This window comes from Rhinoderma darwinii, chromosome 3, assembly GCF_050947455.1.
Source record: "Rhinoderma darwinii isolate aRhiDar2 chromosome 3, aRhiDar2.hap1, whole genome shotgun sequence".
Taxonomy (NCBI): domain Eukaryota; kingdom Metazoa; phylum Chordata; class Amphibia; order Anura; family Rhinodermatidae; genus Rhinoderma; species Rhinoderma darwinii.
The window spans coordinates 220,604,139-220,621,260 of record NC_134689.1 but is presented as its reverse complement, the minus strand read 5'-3'; the positions used below and the strand labels follow the sequence as shown (position 1 = coordinate 220,621,260).

Below are 17,122 nucleotides of genomic sequence, written 5' to 3'. Positions count from 1 at the left end.
ATTATATACTAGCCAAAAAAAAACATTGTGGCCATCCATCCAAAGTAATACTATTGAGTATACTTGTCATTTCAACTTTTTCATCGAAAACTCAGTCAAAATTACTACACTTTCACACAGTAACATTATTATTTTTCAGTTTCCATTAAAATTTAGAAACATTGTTGGTCAGTGTTAGGCTCTGCTCAAATCTACATTCTGGTTTGCAATTATAATGGAAAACAGGGTGCAGTGCCGGATCCGTCGTATGATTGTTACAACTGGGCCCAACAGACCCAAATGACTTGCAAAAGCGTCCGTCGGCGTTTATTGTGGTGTCCGTTGTTTTAACGGAAAAAATAGCGCTGCAGGCTGTGCTATTTTTCCTGACAAACATGACTGAATCTGCAACAGAGATCTTAGGCTCTGTTCAGATTGGTGTCGGGGGTTCCATTCAAAGTCTCTGTCGCAGATTCTGTCAAATTTGCTGGGAAAAGCATGCAGTGCTATTTTTCCATCAAAATGACAGAAACCACACTGGAAACCAATGGACCCATTGCGTCAGTAGATCCAGCAGAGCAGTGTGACTTCCTATGAACAGAAGTCACTACGTAAGTGTGAACAGATGCTAACATGGATAAATTGTGCAGTGTTCAATTCTGAAATCAGTGACATACATGATACTTCAATATGGTATCAGAATATATTTTGAACAGAAATACAATAGTCCATACCTGCCCATCTACAAATTCTTCTACAGTAGTGTGACTCCAGCTGCTGTAACCATGCCACTAGATCCATGAACCTTTCTGATACGTTCAAGGCACTAACTGTATTTGGGACTCAGTGAATTAAATATTTTCTACAGTGTTCTAGAATAAGTTTATTTGTACAAAATACACAGATTAAATGTTATTATTGAACGTGTAATGATTTTACATGACTATGAGACATGTTCTGTAGGTTAAAATAGTAAGTAACTGTTTAAGCATAATAAATTGGAGCTGCCCAGCAACTCCCCCACAGAGAATTCTCTAGAAACGATTAATTCACATTTATGTAATGTAAATCAAAACTGCTGGGTAAATACTATAGGTGATAAATATTCCCGTTCGGGCACATCTGTGGCATTTATGTATGCCCGTTGCCACTCAATATAACTCTATTATAAAAACGGAAACAACCAAGACCTCTCACATAGCAGTTTCCATGGCTCTTATATTGCATGAATCTACAGTGTGCACGCTAAATCGTTGGTCCATGCAACTCCTCCTTGCGGAGGACGTGTTGATGATAATGGAACAGGGGACTCAGGTCCCCATACCTGTGATCAGTGGGGTCCCCAGCAGCTTAACATTTGTTAGCCGGGAAACTCCTTTAAGCACCGACACCTCTGAACTTTAATATGGACTATCAATCTAATTTTCCATAGGTGCAATGCTTGTACTATTGCTGTTCACTAGTCCTTTAGAAAACTATTCACTATAAAACTATACATTAACTCCTTTGTAACCAGGAACCAGAATTATCGGAATGCAGCCGAAGTGCCTAGAAATATACATCATATGTAAATTATGCTAGAAAGGTTACAAATTGTTCCAGGCACAAATTCTTTTTTACATGGTAAATCTGGCCTACAACACAAGTTTTACAAATATTTTCTAGTCTCTATACACTGTATGTGGTTCATACTTTAAGGTATGATGAATGGGAACTTCTTTGCTTAAAAGAATTTACATGTGTATTCTGTCCTGTCACAGAAGACAGTTTCTCATTCAGTTTACGGTTCATTATTTCCATATTCTTGCCATTCTTTTTTGCTTGTCGTAAAGATTTCTTGACTTTTTTCACACGATCTCTTAACTGTTTGTTGCGAGTCTCAAGTGATGCTACTTTCTGCTGAAGTGTCTTCACTCTGTCCTCTTCTTCAAACAATGCACTCTGAATAGATGAGCACATAAGCTGTGGGAAAAAAAGATGGACGATTAATGTATGACAAGTAAACATATTGTAGGCATTATGCGCATGCTCTTCCATGGTCCATCAATACCGCCAATATACAGCATTTAATAAAATTTTGTATATACGCAACAGAAAAAAATATGTATATGCCTCCATAGCAATTGGAAAGATATGTATAGTAGACTCCCCCTAGACTTCTATGGGTGCCATATTATGGCTCCATACAACTCAGAGCTTGTACAGAGCCATAATATGTTCAGGTGCATGAATCCTAAATCAGCACCAAAGCAAAATAATTACCAGATCTGTGCAATTATTGAAAAAGAGAACTAAAAAAAATTAAATTAAAACATAATTGTGTTTTATATAAGAAAGAAAAATATTCCACAGTTAAACTAAATGCAACATACAACACTCAAATGCTAATGGTAATATAGGAGGAGGCATATTCAAGATCCAAGACAGCTCAGCTGTGATTGTTTTTAAGTTGAGCGCACATTTCTTACGGAAGACTAAATTAAGCCTCTTTATTAAAGGTTCACTGAACTTTCCATCTGAGGAATGATATTGAGGAAAATGTATGTCTTACCCAATGATTTTTGACCAAATATGGGTCTCAGTTCATCCTTACTGTCAGCACAGAACAGCAGTCAAAACCAATAATTAAAGTAATTGACTGTTTCTGGACATTTTTAGAAGGCAAAAAGATCAAACATATTAAAAAACAACTAACTCTATAACGTTGAGTCCACACACTATAGAGTCTAGAGTCTATAGAATAGACTATTTCTGCCGCGGTTTTCACAGCAAATCTGCAATAAATACTTATGTGTTAGGGCTTGTGCACACGTAGCAGAATTGCTGCGTATTTTCCGTCCGGAATATACGCAGCAGAGTACAGTAGCAGCAAATTCCGCACCAATTGCTGCGTTTTTCAGAGGCGATGTCACCATCTCCCAGCATTGAGAAAAACACAGCAAATTCCGCACCATTTTCTGAAGTTAAAACTGCAGGAAATGGTGCGGTTTCTCCGCAGCAGAATTTCTGCTATTTTCAGCGGAATTGCTGCAGAAATTTTCTGCAGCAATTCCGTTACGTGTGGACAAGCCCTTGCATCGCAAGGGGTGAAATCCGCTGTGAAAAGATGTAGCCAAATCCGAGACAGAATTGATATGCTGTAGATTAGAAAATCTGCAGCGTGCCCTTAAGGCTGGGTTCACACGTGGCGGAATTTCACTTAAATTCCGCTGCGGACACTCCGCAGCGTTAATCCGCAGCGGAGCCGTTTGTCCATTGACTTACACTTTAATTTAGCAGTGTTCGTTTAGACGAGGCGTAAAATTCCGCTGCGGAGCATAGGCTGCGGAGCGGAATTTGGTGTCCGCAGCATGCTCTGTCTGTTGCGGAGCAGTGGCGGACTCATGGCGGAATTTCTCCATTGACTTCAATGGAGATTCTAATTTCCGCAATGAAGTCCGCAGCTGTCATGCACATGTTATGTGTGCTGCGGATCCGTCTTGCTTTTTTAACTTGACATTTCTTCATTCTGGCTGGACCTATGTATTTCTAGGTCTACAGCCAGACTGAGGAAGTCAATGGGGCTCCCGTAATGACGGGAGCGTTGCTAGGAGACGTCAGTAAATAGTCACTGTCCAGGGTGCTGAAAGAGTTAAGCGATCGGCAGTAACTGTTTCTGCACCCGGGACAGTGACTACCGATCCCAATATACATGTATCTGTAAAAAAAAATGAAGTTCATACTTACCGAGAACTCCCTGCTTCTGTCTCCAGTCCAGCCTCCCAGGATGACGTTTCAGTCTAAGTGACGGCTGCAGCCAATCACAGGCTAATAACAGGCTGCAGCGGTCACATGGACTGCCGCGTCATCCAGGGAGATCGGGCTGGATGCCGAAGGAGGGACGCGTCACCAAGACAACGGGCGGTAAGTATGAATTTCTTTGACTTTCACAAGGGAAAGTGCTGTCCCTTCTCTCTATCCTGCACTGAATAGGGAGAAGGGAAGTACTTTTACCGCAGTCCGCAGCAGCTAGTCCGCATCAATTTACTGCACATTTTGTGCAGATCCGCAGCAGAATCTGCAACGCAGATTCTGTGCGGCATTGATGCGGACAGTTGCGGAGGAAATCCGCCACGTGTGGTCATGCCCTAATTCTGCGTTGATTTTTAAAAACAACATGTCAATGGAAATTTCGAAACCCCATCCAAATGTATAGTACTGTAAAGTGCTGCAGGTATTCAGTCCAGAATCTACACTGTTAGGCCTTATTCACACGAACGTGTGCATTTTGATATCTGTCCTTTATTCAATTGGTAAATCGAGGGATTACCTAGTAATTTTAAGATCAGCTGTTAACAAAATGCTGTTTGAGTATGTTTCTTCCCAAATTATTTATTTCTAAATATTTGAACCCCTTCCCACAAATAAATGTAACTGTACGTCCATTTTAGCGGAATTATTAACTTCTGTGCCCGCGCCTCCCGCAAGAGTGACAGCTGTAATATACAGACAACATCTTGCTGCAAGGGCCGAGATCTGAGAAGGCTTAGATCTTGGGCATTTAACCCCTTAGATGCCGAAGTCAATAGCGCCTGCTGCATCTAAATAGTTGACAGAGGGAGGGGGCTCCGACTGTACCCCATTGGCCCACTGCGAGTGATCGCGGGGTGCCGAAGGTTGATATGGCAACCAGGAAGCCTAACGATGGCCTCTTGGTCTGCTATGCACCGAAGCCTATTAGGCCATGCCAGAGGCAAGGCTTAATATGCTGCATGTCAGTGGAAAAATGACAGTTGTGATACATTGCACTACATAAATAATGCAATGTATTTTATATGTAATCAGAAGATGATAGCTTTAAATCTCTTTTTAAATTTTTTAATAAAACCAAAAATAGTCTTTTACCCAAATCAGGTCCTTTTTGAATTGAAAAAAAAATAAACAAAAAATTGTAAATGAATATAGTCACGTTCATAATGACCTGAGCTATAAAAATATAATGTTATGTATCACACTTGGCAAAACCAATGGCACAATTGCTTATTTTTGGTCACCTTGCCTCCAAAAAAATGGAATAAAAAGTGATCTAAAAGTTGCACTATAGCTCGTTCTGCAAAACACAAGCAAATAAAAAAGTTATGACTCTCAGAATATGGTGACACCAAAACAAGATTTTTTAAAATTAATTTAAAAAAGTGTTTTTATTGTGTAAAAGTAGTAAAACATAAAAAAACAATATAAATTTGTAATCATATCAACCACACAAAATAAAGCTAACATGTCGTTTATGCCACACGGTAAACATACATAGAAAACAATGCCAAAATTGCTGTTTTTTTTATCTCCTCGTCTCCCAAAAAATGGAATCAAACATGATTAAGAAATCACAGTACCCAAAATGGTACCAATAAAAACTACAGCTTGTCCTGTAAAAAACAAGCCCTCCCACAGCTTCGTCATATACTATAGCACGACACTATTGTGCCAAACCCTGAACACCTGTACTTTTAGTAAAGTGAATGTCCACTTATGTAGTACCAAAACACAAGGGTATCACAGCACTAGATAAATATTTATTGAGAAAGGTCCAGCTGGACTGAAACGTCGCATCTTTGGGTGAATAAATTCCATTTATTTTTAGTTGTGCTGCCTTGCCTCTCTTTTCTGGATTTCACTTATGTAGTACGTCACAAGTTTTGACTGTATGTAGCTTCTCTTTAAGCTATGTATAGTATACTTGTATATAAGATACTGTTGCAGAGAACTTTAACACAATGTGACTGCCAAGAACTGCATAGTACCAGCATCTGCATAGTACCAGCCATGTAGTTCAGCATGCATAAAGAAGATTCAGGTGTCAGAAGCAGCTCTGAACAGCCGTACTCAATAAGTAGCAGGCGGTCCGTACAGCTATGCAAGCTCTGTTCTGAGAACTCCCTCCCTACTGTTCAGCGGTGGTACAGGTGTGATGCGGTTGGCCGGGAGGCTGCCTGCTCCAGGGTATGTGACTCCCTGCTGGTCAGCGGAAGGTGGCACTGCAGCTCAGCCTGCTCTTCCTGGGCTGGGCCTGGGCTGACTGTGGGTGTCTCGTCACTAATGTTGCCTCCTTCCTTTTTCTGGCGCCAAATGCAAAGAGATAGGAAAAGAGGAGGCGGCGCTGTATAGTTGAGGAAAGGCGCATGTCACGGGACTTCAACCCCTTCATCCGTGCGCCCCTGGTATGTGCTGTTGCAGCAGAGGAGAAGGCATGTTTCTAATTCACCAGCCAGCTTAAAAGGAACTGTTTCCGGCTGCAGGGGGTTTTCCGGGCAACTGGAAGTGCACCTCTCAAACCTACCTGACCTGATCTCCTTATTTTTCTCAGTTGCACAATTTTTGATTTACATTTGTAGGCCATGCTAGTAATAGTGGGCTATAGATCTGTGTGTCATATCTATTATTCCCACAGCTTATCATCTGGTATGCGTGGTCATGCTCAACCCCTTGTGTCTCAATCTCTGTAAATAGCATTATTACTTCCCACTTTCCAGCACAGACACTTCCCCGCTCCATTGTTAATCATGTTGTATTAGTCAATGGTAATGCAGATTGAGGGACGTATAGGTACTTTACCCTGCTTTCTCCCAGGCAGAGCTACATTTACCCATGCAGAAATAATAATTCTTCTTTCTTTTCAAACCTTGTAGTCAAAGATGGAGCTCAGCGACAGTCTCTCAGTGAAGAGATCATGTTACATTACAGTTTTTATAAGGTTAGAAACAGGCAGACAAGAAAGCTGACCCTTAGGCCTTATTTACACGAACGTGATATACGTCCGTGCGACTCGCGTGCTTTTCACGCGGGTCGCACGGACCTATACAAGTCTATGGGGGCATGCAGACAGTCCGTGAGTTTTGCTCAGCGTGAGTGCGCTGAAAAAAACTCACGACATGTTCTAAAATTCTGCGTTTTTCGCGCATCACGCACCCATTGAAGTCAATGGGTGTGTGAAAACCACGCAGGTCGCACGGAAGCACTTCCGTGCGAACTGCGTGATTCGCGCAAGAGCTGTCAAACTCTGAATGTAAACAGAAAAGCACCACGTGCTTTTCTGTTTACTAACATCCAAACGGAGTGTCTTAGAGATGAGCGAACCGTCCGAACCGAACCGAACTTCACCGGCTTCGGCCGAACTCGTTTTGACCGAACCCGGCAAAAAATGTTCCGGTACGCGACGTCAGGAGACAGTCACTGTCCAGGGTGCTGAAAGAGTTAAACTGGTGCAGCACCCTGGACAGTGACTTCCGATCCCAATATACGTGAACGTGTAAAAAAAAAAAAAAGTTCTGACTTACCGATAACTCCCGGCTTCTTCCTCCAGTCTGACCTCCCGGGATGACAATTCAGTCCAAGTGACAGCTGCAGCCAATCACAAGCCAAGCACAGGCTGCAGCGGTCACATGGACTGCCGCGTCATCCCGGGAGGTGGGGCCAGATGTCAAGAGAGGCGCGTCACCAAGGACGCGTCACCAAGGCAACGGCCGGGAAGTTCTCGGTAAGTACGAACCTCTTTTTTTTTTAACAGGTTACTCGATATGGTGATCGGAATTCACTGTTGAGGGTGCTGAAAGAGTTACTGCCGATCAGTTAACTCTTTCAGCACCCTGGACAGTGACTGACGTCGACTAGCCTCATCTCTATGATGCCGGCTGCGCGAAAATCACGCAGCCGCGCATCATACACTGATGACACACGGAGCTGTCAAGTGCCTTTTGCGCACGCAAAACGCGGCACTTTTTTGCGTGCGCAAAACGCACACGCTCGTGTAAATGAGGCCTTAAACAGGCTGAGAAAAGCAGCAGCAGCTAACAGCATGGAGAGAATTCTAAAAAGCCTCAGGCAAATGCTGAAAAGAAAAAGAATAGTAATTTATACATAATTGGTGAGGACAAGCCTATATGAGAATGTTGGGGTACTTAGACTATTTTATTCAGTGTTTTTTTGTCAGCCTAAAGACAAGTTACAGCCATATGCGCATACCCACTTAGTATGTAGCAGGCATTGTTTACCACTACTATTCTCTTTCAAAAGCGGTGGCAAACTTTAGTCACACAGTGAGGTCCTGTTTTTTTTTCAATGCAATTATAAAAAAATAACTGGGCTATTTGCCCTGACCGATCTCCAAAAGTATTTTCCCAAACGTTTTATACAGTTAATAGGTAGCTAATGTCTGTTCGCTAACATGACTTTAAATTAAATTAAAAGATTTTGCTGCTGAAGTATTGAAATGGTTTGGTACCTCTTTCCAGCCGCTGCATGCAGTGAGAGGTCAAGAAGAGGATTCTGGTGAGGTTATAAAATAAGTTATTCTATCAAGGGTTAGTTATGGTTTGCCTGGAAGTCATACTGTTAAGAGAGTCCTATGTGCACTGTTAAAAATAATTTAAAAAAATAAAAGAGGGATCCAATACTTGAAAGCGCACAAACTACTAAGCATATCAAAAGCTCATAGTGAAATACTGTCTAAAAACACATCCGATTTATTCTACTTATTTATTTTCTTATGTAAGTTCCTTATTCCAACACGTAAATAGGCACTGCACTTTCAGCAAGCTTTGCAAAAATCAATAGTATAAGTAATTATAAGAAACTTTGTAAGATATCTAATTAGAGAAAATGTCCTTTTCTCCGACTATCAGACTCCTCCTCCCCCTCCTCCCTACTAACTTTTCACAGTTTTTTCCATCTTGAGAGATGAGATAAACTACCAACTCACTGAAGAATTAGGTTACAAGTTGCCCATAGAAGTCTATAAAGATGGGAGGGAAGCAGGAGCAGAGTGAGAGAGAGACAGAGAAACACAGTCAATGTAGCAGCTTCCAGTAAGTGTTAGATCTCACCCCACTGCTGGATTTAAAGCTACATTGCTTAGTACTGTAGTGTAATGTCCTTCATGTTGGTGCTGTTTTTGATGCTGTGCTATAGAGAGAGAAGATCTCCTCTCTATGTGTGCTTTGTATAGCAGACATGATAGCAGTTAGGCTTCACCCACTAGCTCAGGGAAAACTAAGAAATAGAGATAGAGCCTGCAGGGTGAAAATTGTTTAAAAAAAAAATGCAGGATACAAGTCATATAATGGCCAGAAATTGTGTTATTCCTCATGTACACACATATGAAAGCTTATTCTGAATAGTCACCTGAAAAAAACAAATGAAAAAAGTTGATTGCATAGCTTTATAAAGTTTATAGAGGTCCAAATAGAAAATGGCATGGTAAACATATTAACTGTAGAAAGAGGCGTGAAGTACTGAGATGCTACTGTGTAAACCACGTGTGACTATTATAAGCAAATGTTACCGTTTATGTTATTTATTGCTACTAGTAAGCTGTAGAGATTTATCTCACTTAAGGAAAACTACAAGGGAGCCAGATATAGTACACTATAGGATGTACCTAACTTCCTGAGTTAGTCAGAAAAGTGGACCATTGGCACTTAGATGGTATTTTGCAGACACACAGTTAGTCCTTAATATAATTTTATGTTTTGGCGTTGTATTTTTTTCCACTTTCCTGGGTGTGGTTTGGTTAAACTGTCTGGATACACAATGTACTAGCAAAACATTTTCGAGAGATCAAATATTTCATAGGAATTGTAGAAAATTCATAAAAGCATATGGTTTTTCTATTTCACAGTTTAAGTCCTATGTATAAAGAAACAAAAATGACAAAATGCCTTTCTTTCTTACCACAAACGGTCTCTTCTCCAGTTTTAATATATACTTAAGATAGATCATATACCCCTTAAAATGCTTATGGTGCATGTTGGTTTTTGGGATATACTGGATATTATGCAGTTATAAAATCAATAACATAAATAATTTCCATAATATTAAAGATGCTGTTTGTTTCTGATCCAATGAAGTGGTGTGTTTTACCAGTCTACTAATATGAAACTGATGAATTAGTCCATCACAGTGCTAAAACTGGCCTTTTAAATTACAGCTGTCAAGGGGTGGGATATGTTAGGCAGGAAGTGAAGTCCGTTCTTGTGGTGGTTGTGTTGGCAGCAGGAAAAATGGGCAAGCGAAAGGATCGGAGTGACTTTGACAAGAACCTACTTGTGATAGCTAGACGACTGGGTCAGAGCATCTCCATAACAACAGGTCTTGTGGGGTCTTGCCGGTATGCAGTGGTTAGTACCTATCAAAATGGTTCAAGGAAGGACAACTGTGAACTAGCGACAGGTTCATGGGTGCCCAAGATACATTGATGCACGTGTAGAGCGAAGGCGAACCGGTCCAGTGTAATCCTACAGCATAAATTGATTATATAATGAATGCCGGCTATGACACACCTTGCATCACAGGTTGCTGCGCTTGAGGCTGTGTAGCTGCAGACTGGTCAGAGTGCCCATGCTGACCCCTGTCCACTGGTGAATGCACACCGACAATGGTCACGTGAGCATCAGAACTGGACCATGGAACAATGGAAGGTATGCTAGTCTAATGAATCACGTTTTCTTTTACATCATGTTGACTTGCGAGTGCATGAATGTCACTTACCTGAGGAAGAGATGGCACCAGAATGCACCAGGGGGAAAAAGGCTAGCTGGAGGAGGCCGTGTGGTGCTTTGAGCAATGTTCTGCTGGGAAACCTGGGGTCCTGAAATTCATGTGGCAGTTACTTTGACACATACTACCTACCTAAACATTGTTGCTGACCAAGTACACCCCTTCATGGCAACAGTATTCCCTAATGGAAGTGACCTCTTTCAGCACGATAATGCTATCTGCCACACTGAAAAAATTGTTCCAAAATGATCTGAGAATTAGGACAGATTCACCAGATCTCAATCCAATTGAGCATCTGAAGGATGTTCTGGAACAACAAGTCCGATCCATGGAGACCCCAACACGCAACTTACAGGACTCAAAGGTTCTGTTGCAAACATCTTGGTGTCAGATAGTACAGGAGGTCTTGTAGCAGGGGCATAGCTAGGAAAGACTGGGCCCCATAGCAAACTTTTGACTGGGCCCCCCCTCCCCTGGGTATCACTCAACCCCCCCTTGTAGATTGTGCCTCCCTATAGATTCCGCCACACAGTGCCCCCCATAGATAGCATCATACAGCACCCTGTAGGTAATATCATACAGCCCTCCCCCTGTAGATATCATACAGCCCTCCCCCTGTAGATAACGCCAGACAGTCCCCCCTGTAGATAACGCCTGACAGCCCCCATGTAGATAACGCCAGACACCCCCCCTGTAGATAACCTCTTACAGTCCCAAATCCCCCTGTAGATAACACCATACAGCCCCTGTAGATAACGCCATACAACTGCCTGTAGATAACGCCATACAGAACCCCCTGTAGATAACGCCATACATAGCCCCCTGTAGATAACGCCATACATAGCCCCCTGTAGATAACACCTTACAGCCCCAAATCCCCCTGTAGATAACGCCATACAGCCCCCCTGTAGATAACGCCATACAGCCCCCTGTAGATAACGCAATACAGCCCCCCTGTAGATAACGCCATAGAGCCCCCTGTAGATAACACCATACAGCCCCCCTGTAGATAATGCCATACAGCCCCCCCTGTAGATAACGCCATACAGCCCCCCCTGTAGATGCCAGACAGCCCCCCCTGTAGATAACGCCATACACCCCCTGTAGAGAACGCCAGACAGCCCCCCTGTAGATAACGCCAGACAGCCCCCTCTAGATAACGCCAGACAGCCCCCCCTGTAGATAACGCCAGACAGCCCCCCCGTAGATAACGCCATACAGCCCTAAACCCCCCCTGTAGGTAACGCCATGCAGCCCCCAACAAAAAACGGCCTATAGTTTGTCCTACAAAGGACATGCATCCCCTATCCACAGGATAGGGGATATATGTGTGATCGCTAGCAGTGATAAGGAGAACGGGGGACCGAAAGTCCCCCGAAGTTCTCCCTGACAAACCTTGGACTTCCAGCGTCTGCGCAGTTCAATAAAAATGAAAGCCGCGCTGGTCACGCATGCGCACAAGCGCGACCGGTGCGCAAGTCATTTCTATGGAGCTGCAGACAGACCCCGGAAGTCCGAGGTTTGTCATGGAGAACTTCGGGGGACTTTCGGTCCCCTGTTCTCCTTATCGCTGGGCGTCCCAGCGATCACACATGTATCCCCTATTCTGTGGATAGGGGATGCATGTCTTTTGTAGGAACAACCCCTTCAGTGGTGTCGCACTGTAGCAGCCATAGCGGCTGCTAGCGGAGCCTCCGGCCATGGGAGGGGGGGCCCGTGCCGGCGGGCCCCCTCATGCTGTGGGCCCCGTAGCGGACGCTACGGCTGCTACTGCGGTAGTTACGCCACTGTCTTGTAGAGTCAATGCGTTGATGGGTCAGAGCTGCAGATGTGTCCTTCCCTACCTTTCCTCTTATCTCAACATGTACTGTGATTTGTGGCGCAGAATGACCAGCTTTGAAAAAAAACAAACAACTGACTTTACAATACTCTGTCACAGGATGTCTATGCTGGTGAGTTCATTCCATCTTTTGACTTGTTGTGGTGCCGTGTGGTGGTGTCTGTTGCAGTGGTGCTGCACTTGTGGGGGAGACGTGGCCCAGAGCCAAGGTAGCTTGGCAGCAGGGGTGCTTCTTGGCCTCTGGGTTGCTCCCTCTTCAGGTGTGGTATTGTGGTGGCAGGCGCCACCATGCGGTGCTGCAACCAATAGAGTAGGGACCCACTTAAAGGAGGTCGCCGTGAAGTGACAAGTGGGCTTATACAGTTTAATCAAACTGTTAACAAAGAACCTTATTGGACACTTGACTGTGCAGTTTTTGCTTTTATAAAAATATATGATTGAGTAGAAATATGGGCAGTTAGAAAAACTAAAATAGTCATTTCATCCATCCTAATAATGAAACTAATCCTTACTACACAAAATGAATTTCATAAATAAATTAGTGATGCATGTAATGAATTGTATTTATTGTACATGCATATACTTAATATTTGTGCAATGTTTTCTGTTTTACTAGAAATTGTACTCTTGGCGCTATTGTTTTATCTCCAGCAGGTCCCAGGGATTCTCTTCTTGCCACCTTTGTTCTGCGCTGTTAAAAATCTGACACAGTACTGGTGTATACATTCAGCCCATTACGTGCTCTGTGGGATTTACTGATTGATGGAATATCTGAGCATCGTACATCCAATATACATTTACAGCTGATAAATAAGCAGGAGCCCATTGCCATGTTTACGTTTAAGCAAAGATTAAAATAGCGTAGTCTACATGTGCTGAAATCTAAACCCAGTGTAATGGCCGGAAGGAGGTGAAGGGAAAGTGAGCCCTAATCTACCCACCGCCCTGTCCCTGCCTACTTGCAACGACTCGCCCTAGGCGACGAGGTACAACTGGGCGGCGGTCCCTACGCTGTCTAAGTGCACAGGAAAACAAACAGGGAACATGCAAGGGAAGGGGCAGTAGCCACGGAACGCCACGAGGAAACGGAGCGGCGAACGAACAGTCAGGACCAGGACGAAGTGAGTACAACCAAGCGGGCAAGGAGACAGAAGCAAGCCAGGGGCAAAGCAAAGCAGGTCAAGCAGAACTGCAGCAAGGCAGAAGCACGGCAGAAGCAGGCTGGAGCAAGCAGCAGTGGGGCCAGGAATCCAAAAGAGTTACAAGCACTGAGGGAGAGAACAGGGCAGGTAATAAAGGACAGGGGCGGAGCTAACTCCGACAGACCAGGCCGCGATAGTCTCTCCCACTCCTGAGCCTGCCACCCTGGTTGGTGGGAGATGGTGTCAGTCGAACAGGTCTGGCCTCAGGTGTGGATTGATTAATCCCAGGAGTATACCTAGATGAAGTACCTGGCAGATCCCTAACAGTACTCCCCCTTTTATGAGGGGCCACCGGACCCTTACTAAGGGGACCCGGTTTAGAGGGGAAGAGAAGGTGGAACCTCCTGATCAATACCCCAGCGTGAACATCACGGGCAGGTACCCAAGTCCTCTCCTCCGGCCCGTATCCTCTCCAATGGACCAGGTACTGGAGGGAGCCCTGGACCATCCTACTGTCCATAATCTTGGCCACCTCGAATTCCACCCCCTCAGGGGTGAGAACGGGAACAGGAGGTATCCTCGAGGGGGACCAGGACGGGGAGCAGCGTTTAAGGAGGGAGGCATGGAAGACGTCATGTATGCGAAATGATGGGGGGAGCTCCAGACGGAAGGATACAGGGTTGAGGACTTCAATGATCTTATAAGGTCCAATAAATCGGGGAGCAAACTTCCTGGACGGGACCTTAAGGCGCAAGTTCCTGGACGACAACCAGACCAAATCCCCGACGACAAACCGGGGGTTAGCAGAACGTCTACTATCCGCCTGAATCTTTTGTGCGCTCTGGGACGCCTCTAGGTTCTTCTGAACCTGGGCCCAGACGGTGCACAGTTCCCGATGAACATCCTCTACCTCAGGATTATTGGAACAACCAGGGGAGACGGAGGAGAATCTTGGGTTAAACCCGAAATTACAGAAAAACGGGGAGACCCCTGACGAGTTACTGACCCGGTTATTCAAGGAAAATTCAGCAAGGGGAAGGAATGAGACCCAATCGAATTGACAGTCAGAGATGAAACACCTTAAATATTGTTCCAGGGATTGGTTGGTCCTTTCCGTTTGGCCATTAGTTTTGGGATGGAAGGCGGAGGAGAAGGACAGATCAATCTCCAACTTTTTACAAAAAGCTCTCCAAAATAAGGAAACAAATTGTACCCCTCTGTCAGAAACGATATTGACTGGGGCCCCATGGAGACGCAGGATGTGTTTCACAAACAAAGAAGCTAACGTCTTGGCGTTAGGTAGCTTCTTAAGGGGCACAAAGTGGCACATCTTGCTGAAGCGGTCGACTACCACCCACACCACCGACTTGCCCTGAGATGGAGGCAAATCGGTGATAAAATCCATGGAGATATGGGTCCAAGGTCTCTGGGGAATGGGCAAGGAACGTAGTAGGCCCGCAGGTCGGGACCTAGGGGTTTTGGACCTAGCGCAAACCTCACAAGCGGCGACGTAAGCCCTAACGTCTTTAGACAACCCAGGCCACCAATAGTTTCTGGTAATGAGGTGTTTGGTGCCCAAGATGCCAGGATGACCAGATAGAGCGGAGTCATGGTTTTCCCTGAGTACCCTCAGCCGGTATTGCAGGGGAACAAACAGTTTGTCCCCAGGAACGTTCCCGGGAGCTGCACCCTGATCAGCCGCGATATCAGAAGCTAAATCAGAATCCGTGGCAGAGACGATTATACCAGGGGGTAAAATACAAGCAGGATCCTTCTCAGAAGGAGGATTGGCCATGAAACTACGTGACAGAGCATCAGCCTTAATATTCTTGGACCCAGCCCTATAGGTAACCAAGAAATTAAATCTGGTAAAGAATAGTGCCCACCGAGCTTGTCTAGGATTAAGCCTCCGGGCCGATTCTAGGAAAACCAGATTCTTGTGATCCGTAAGGACCGTTACCTGGTGTCTGGCCCCCTCCAGGAAGTGCCGCCACTCCTCAAAAGCCCATTTAATGGCTAGAAGTTCGCGGTTGCCAATATCATAGTTACTCTCCGTGGGCGAAAACTTCCTAGAGAAGTAAGCACAGGGGCAGAGATGGGTGAGGGAGCTGGTACCCTGGGACAAGACGGCCCCCACTCCCACCTCGGAAGCGTCAACCTCCACAATAAATGGCTCCTCTTGGTTGGGCTGAATCAGCACGGGGGCCGAGATAAAGCACTTCTTGAGGGTCTCAAAGGCCTGGACGGCCTCAGGGGGCCAATGGAGGACATCAGCACCCTTGCGGGTAAGGTCCGTAAGAGGCTTAGCGACGACCGAGAAGTTGGCAATAAATCTCCTGTAATAGTTGGCGAACCCTAAAAAACACTGTAACGCCTTAAGGGAGGCAGGTTGGACCCATTCCGCCACAGCCTGAACCTTGGCAGGGTCCATGCGGAATTCATGAGGAGTGAGGATTTGCCCTAAAAATGGTATCTCCTGTACCCCAAAGACACATTTTTCAGTCTTAGCAAACAGATTATTCTCCCGAAGGACCTGGAGCACCTTCCTGACATGCTCCACGTGGGAGGACCAGTCCTTGGAAAACACCAGTATGTCATCAAGGTACACAACAAGAAAATTACCCAGGTACTCTCTCAGGATTTCATTAATAAAATTCTGGAAGACAGCAGGGGCATTACACAACCCAAAGGGCATGACCAGGTATTCGAAATGACCCTCGGGTGTGTTGAACGCAGTTTTCCACTCATCCCCCTCTTTGATGCGGATAAGGTTATATGCCCCCCGTAGATCGAACTTAGAAAACCATTGGGCTCCCTGAACCTGATTAAAAAGATCCGGAATCAAAGGAAGTGGGTACTGGTTCCTTACGGTGACCTTATTCAGGTTACGATAATCAATGCACGGCCTAAGACCACCATCCTTCTTCCCCACGAAGAAGAAGCCAGCACCTACAGGAGAAGTCGAGGGGCGAATGAAACCCTTGGCCAGGCATTCTTGGATATATTCCCTCATAGCTTTACGTTCAGGACATGAAAGATTAAATATCCTCCCCTTAGGAAGCTTGGCACCAGGCACCAAATCGATAGCGCAATCGTAATCTCTATGGGGGGGCAACACCTCGGAGGCCTCCTTAGAAAACACATCGGCGAAGTCCTGAACAAACTCAGGAAGCGTGTTTACCTCCTCCCGGGGAGAAATAGAGTTAACAGAAAGACATGACGTAAGACATTCATTACCCCATTTGGTGAGATCCCCAGTATTCCAATCAAACGTGGGATTATGCAACTGCAACCAGGGAAGGCCTAAAACCAGATCAGACGATAAGCCCTGCATCACCAGTACAGAGCACTGCTCCAAATGCATGGAGCCAACAAGGAGTTCAAAAACAGGAGTATGCTGAGTAAAATAACCATTAGCAAGGGGAGTTGAGTCGATTCCTACTACAGGGATAGGATAAGGTAAATCAATACAAGGCATCTTTAGAGACATAGCAAATTCCGCAGACATGATATTAGCAGATGACCCTGAATCCACGAAAGCACTGCCCGTGGCAGCCCGGCCAGCAAACGAGACCTGAAAGGGAAGCAAAATTTTATTGCGTTTCACATTAACGGGAAATACCTGTGCGCC

General features: G+C 44.8%; 1 protein-coding gene across 1 annotated transcript in view; it reads right to left on the bottom strand.

The window, feature by feature from the left end:
• Positions 1-711: 711 nt before the first annotated feature.
• The window catches only part of CCDC3 (coiled-coil domain containing 3), an 81,107-nt gene continuing 64,696 nt past the window's right edge, over positions 712-17,122 (bottom strand). Inside the window, exon 3 of the mRNA XM_075855078.1 lies at positions 712-1,941. Within this exon, the coding sequence (XP_075711193.1) occupies positions 1,666-1,941 (276 nt within the window). The 3' untranslated portion in view covers positions 712-1,665. The remainder of the gene's footprint in view (positions 1,942-17,122) is intronic.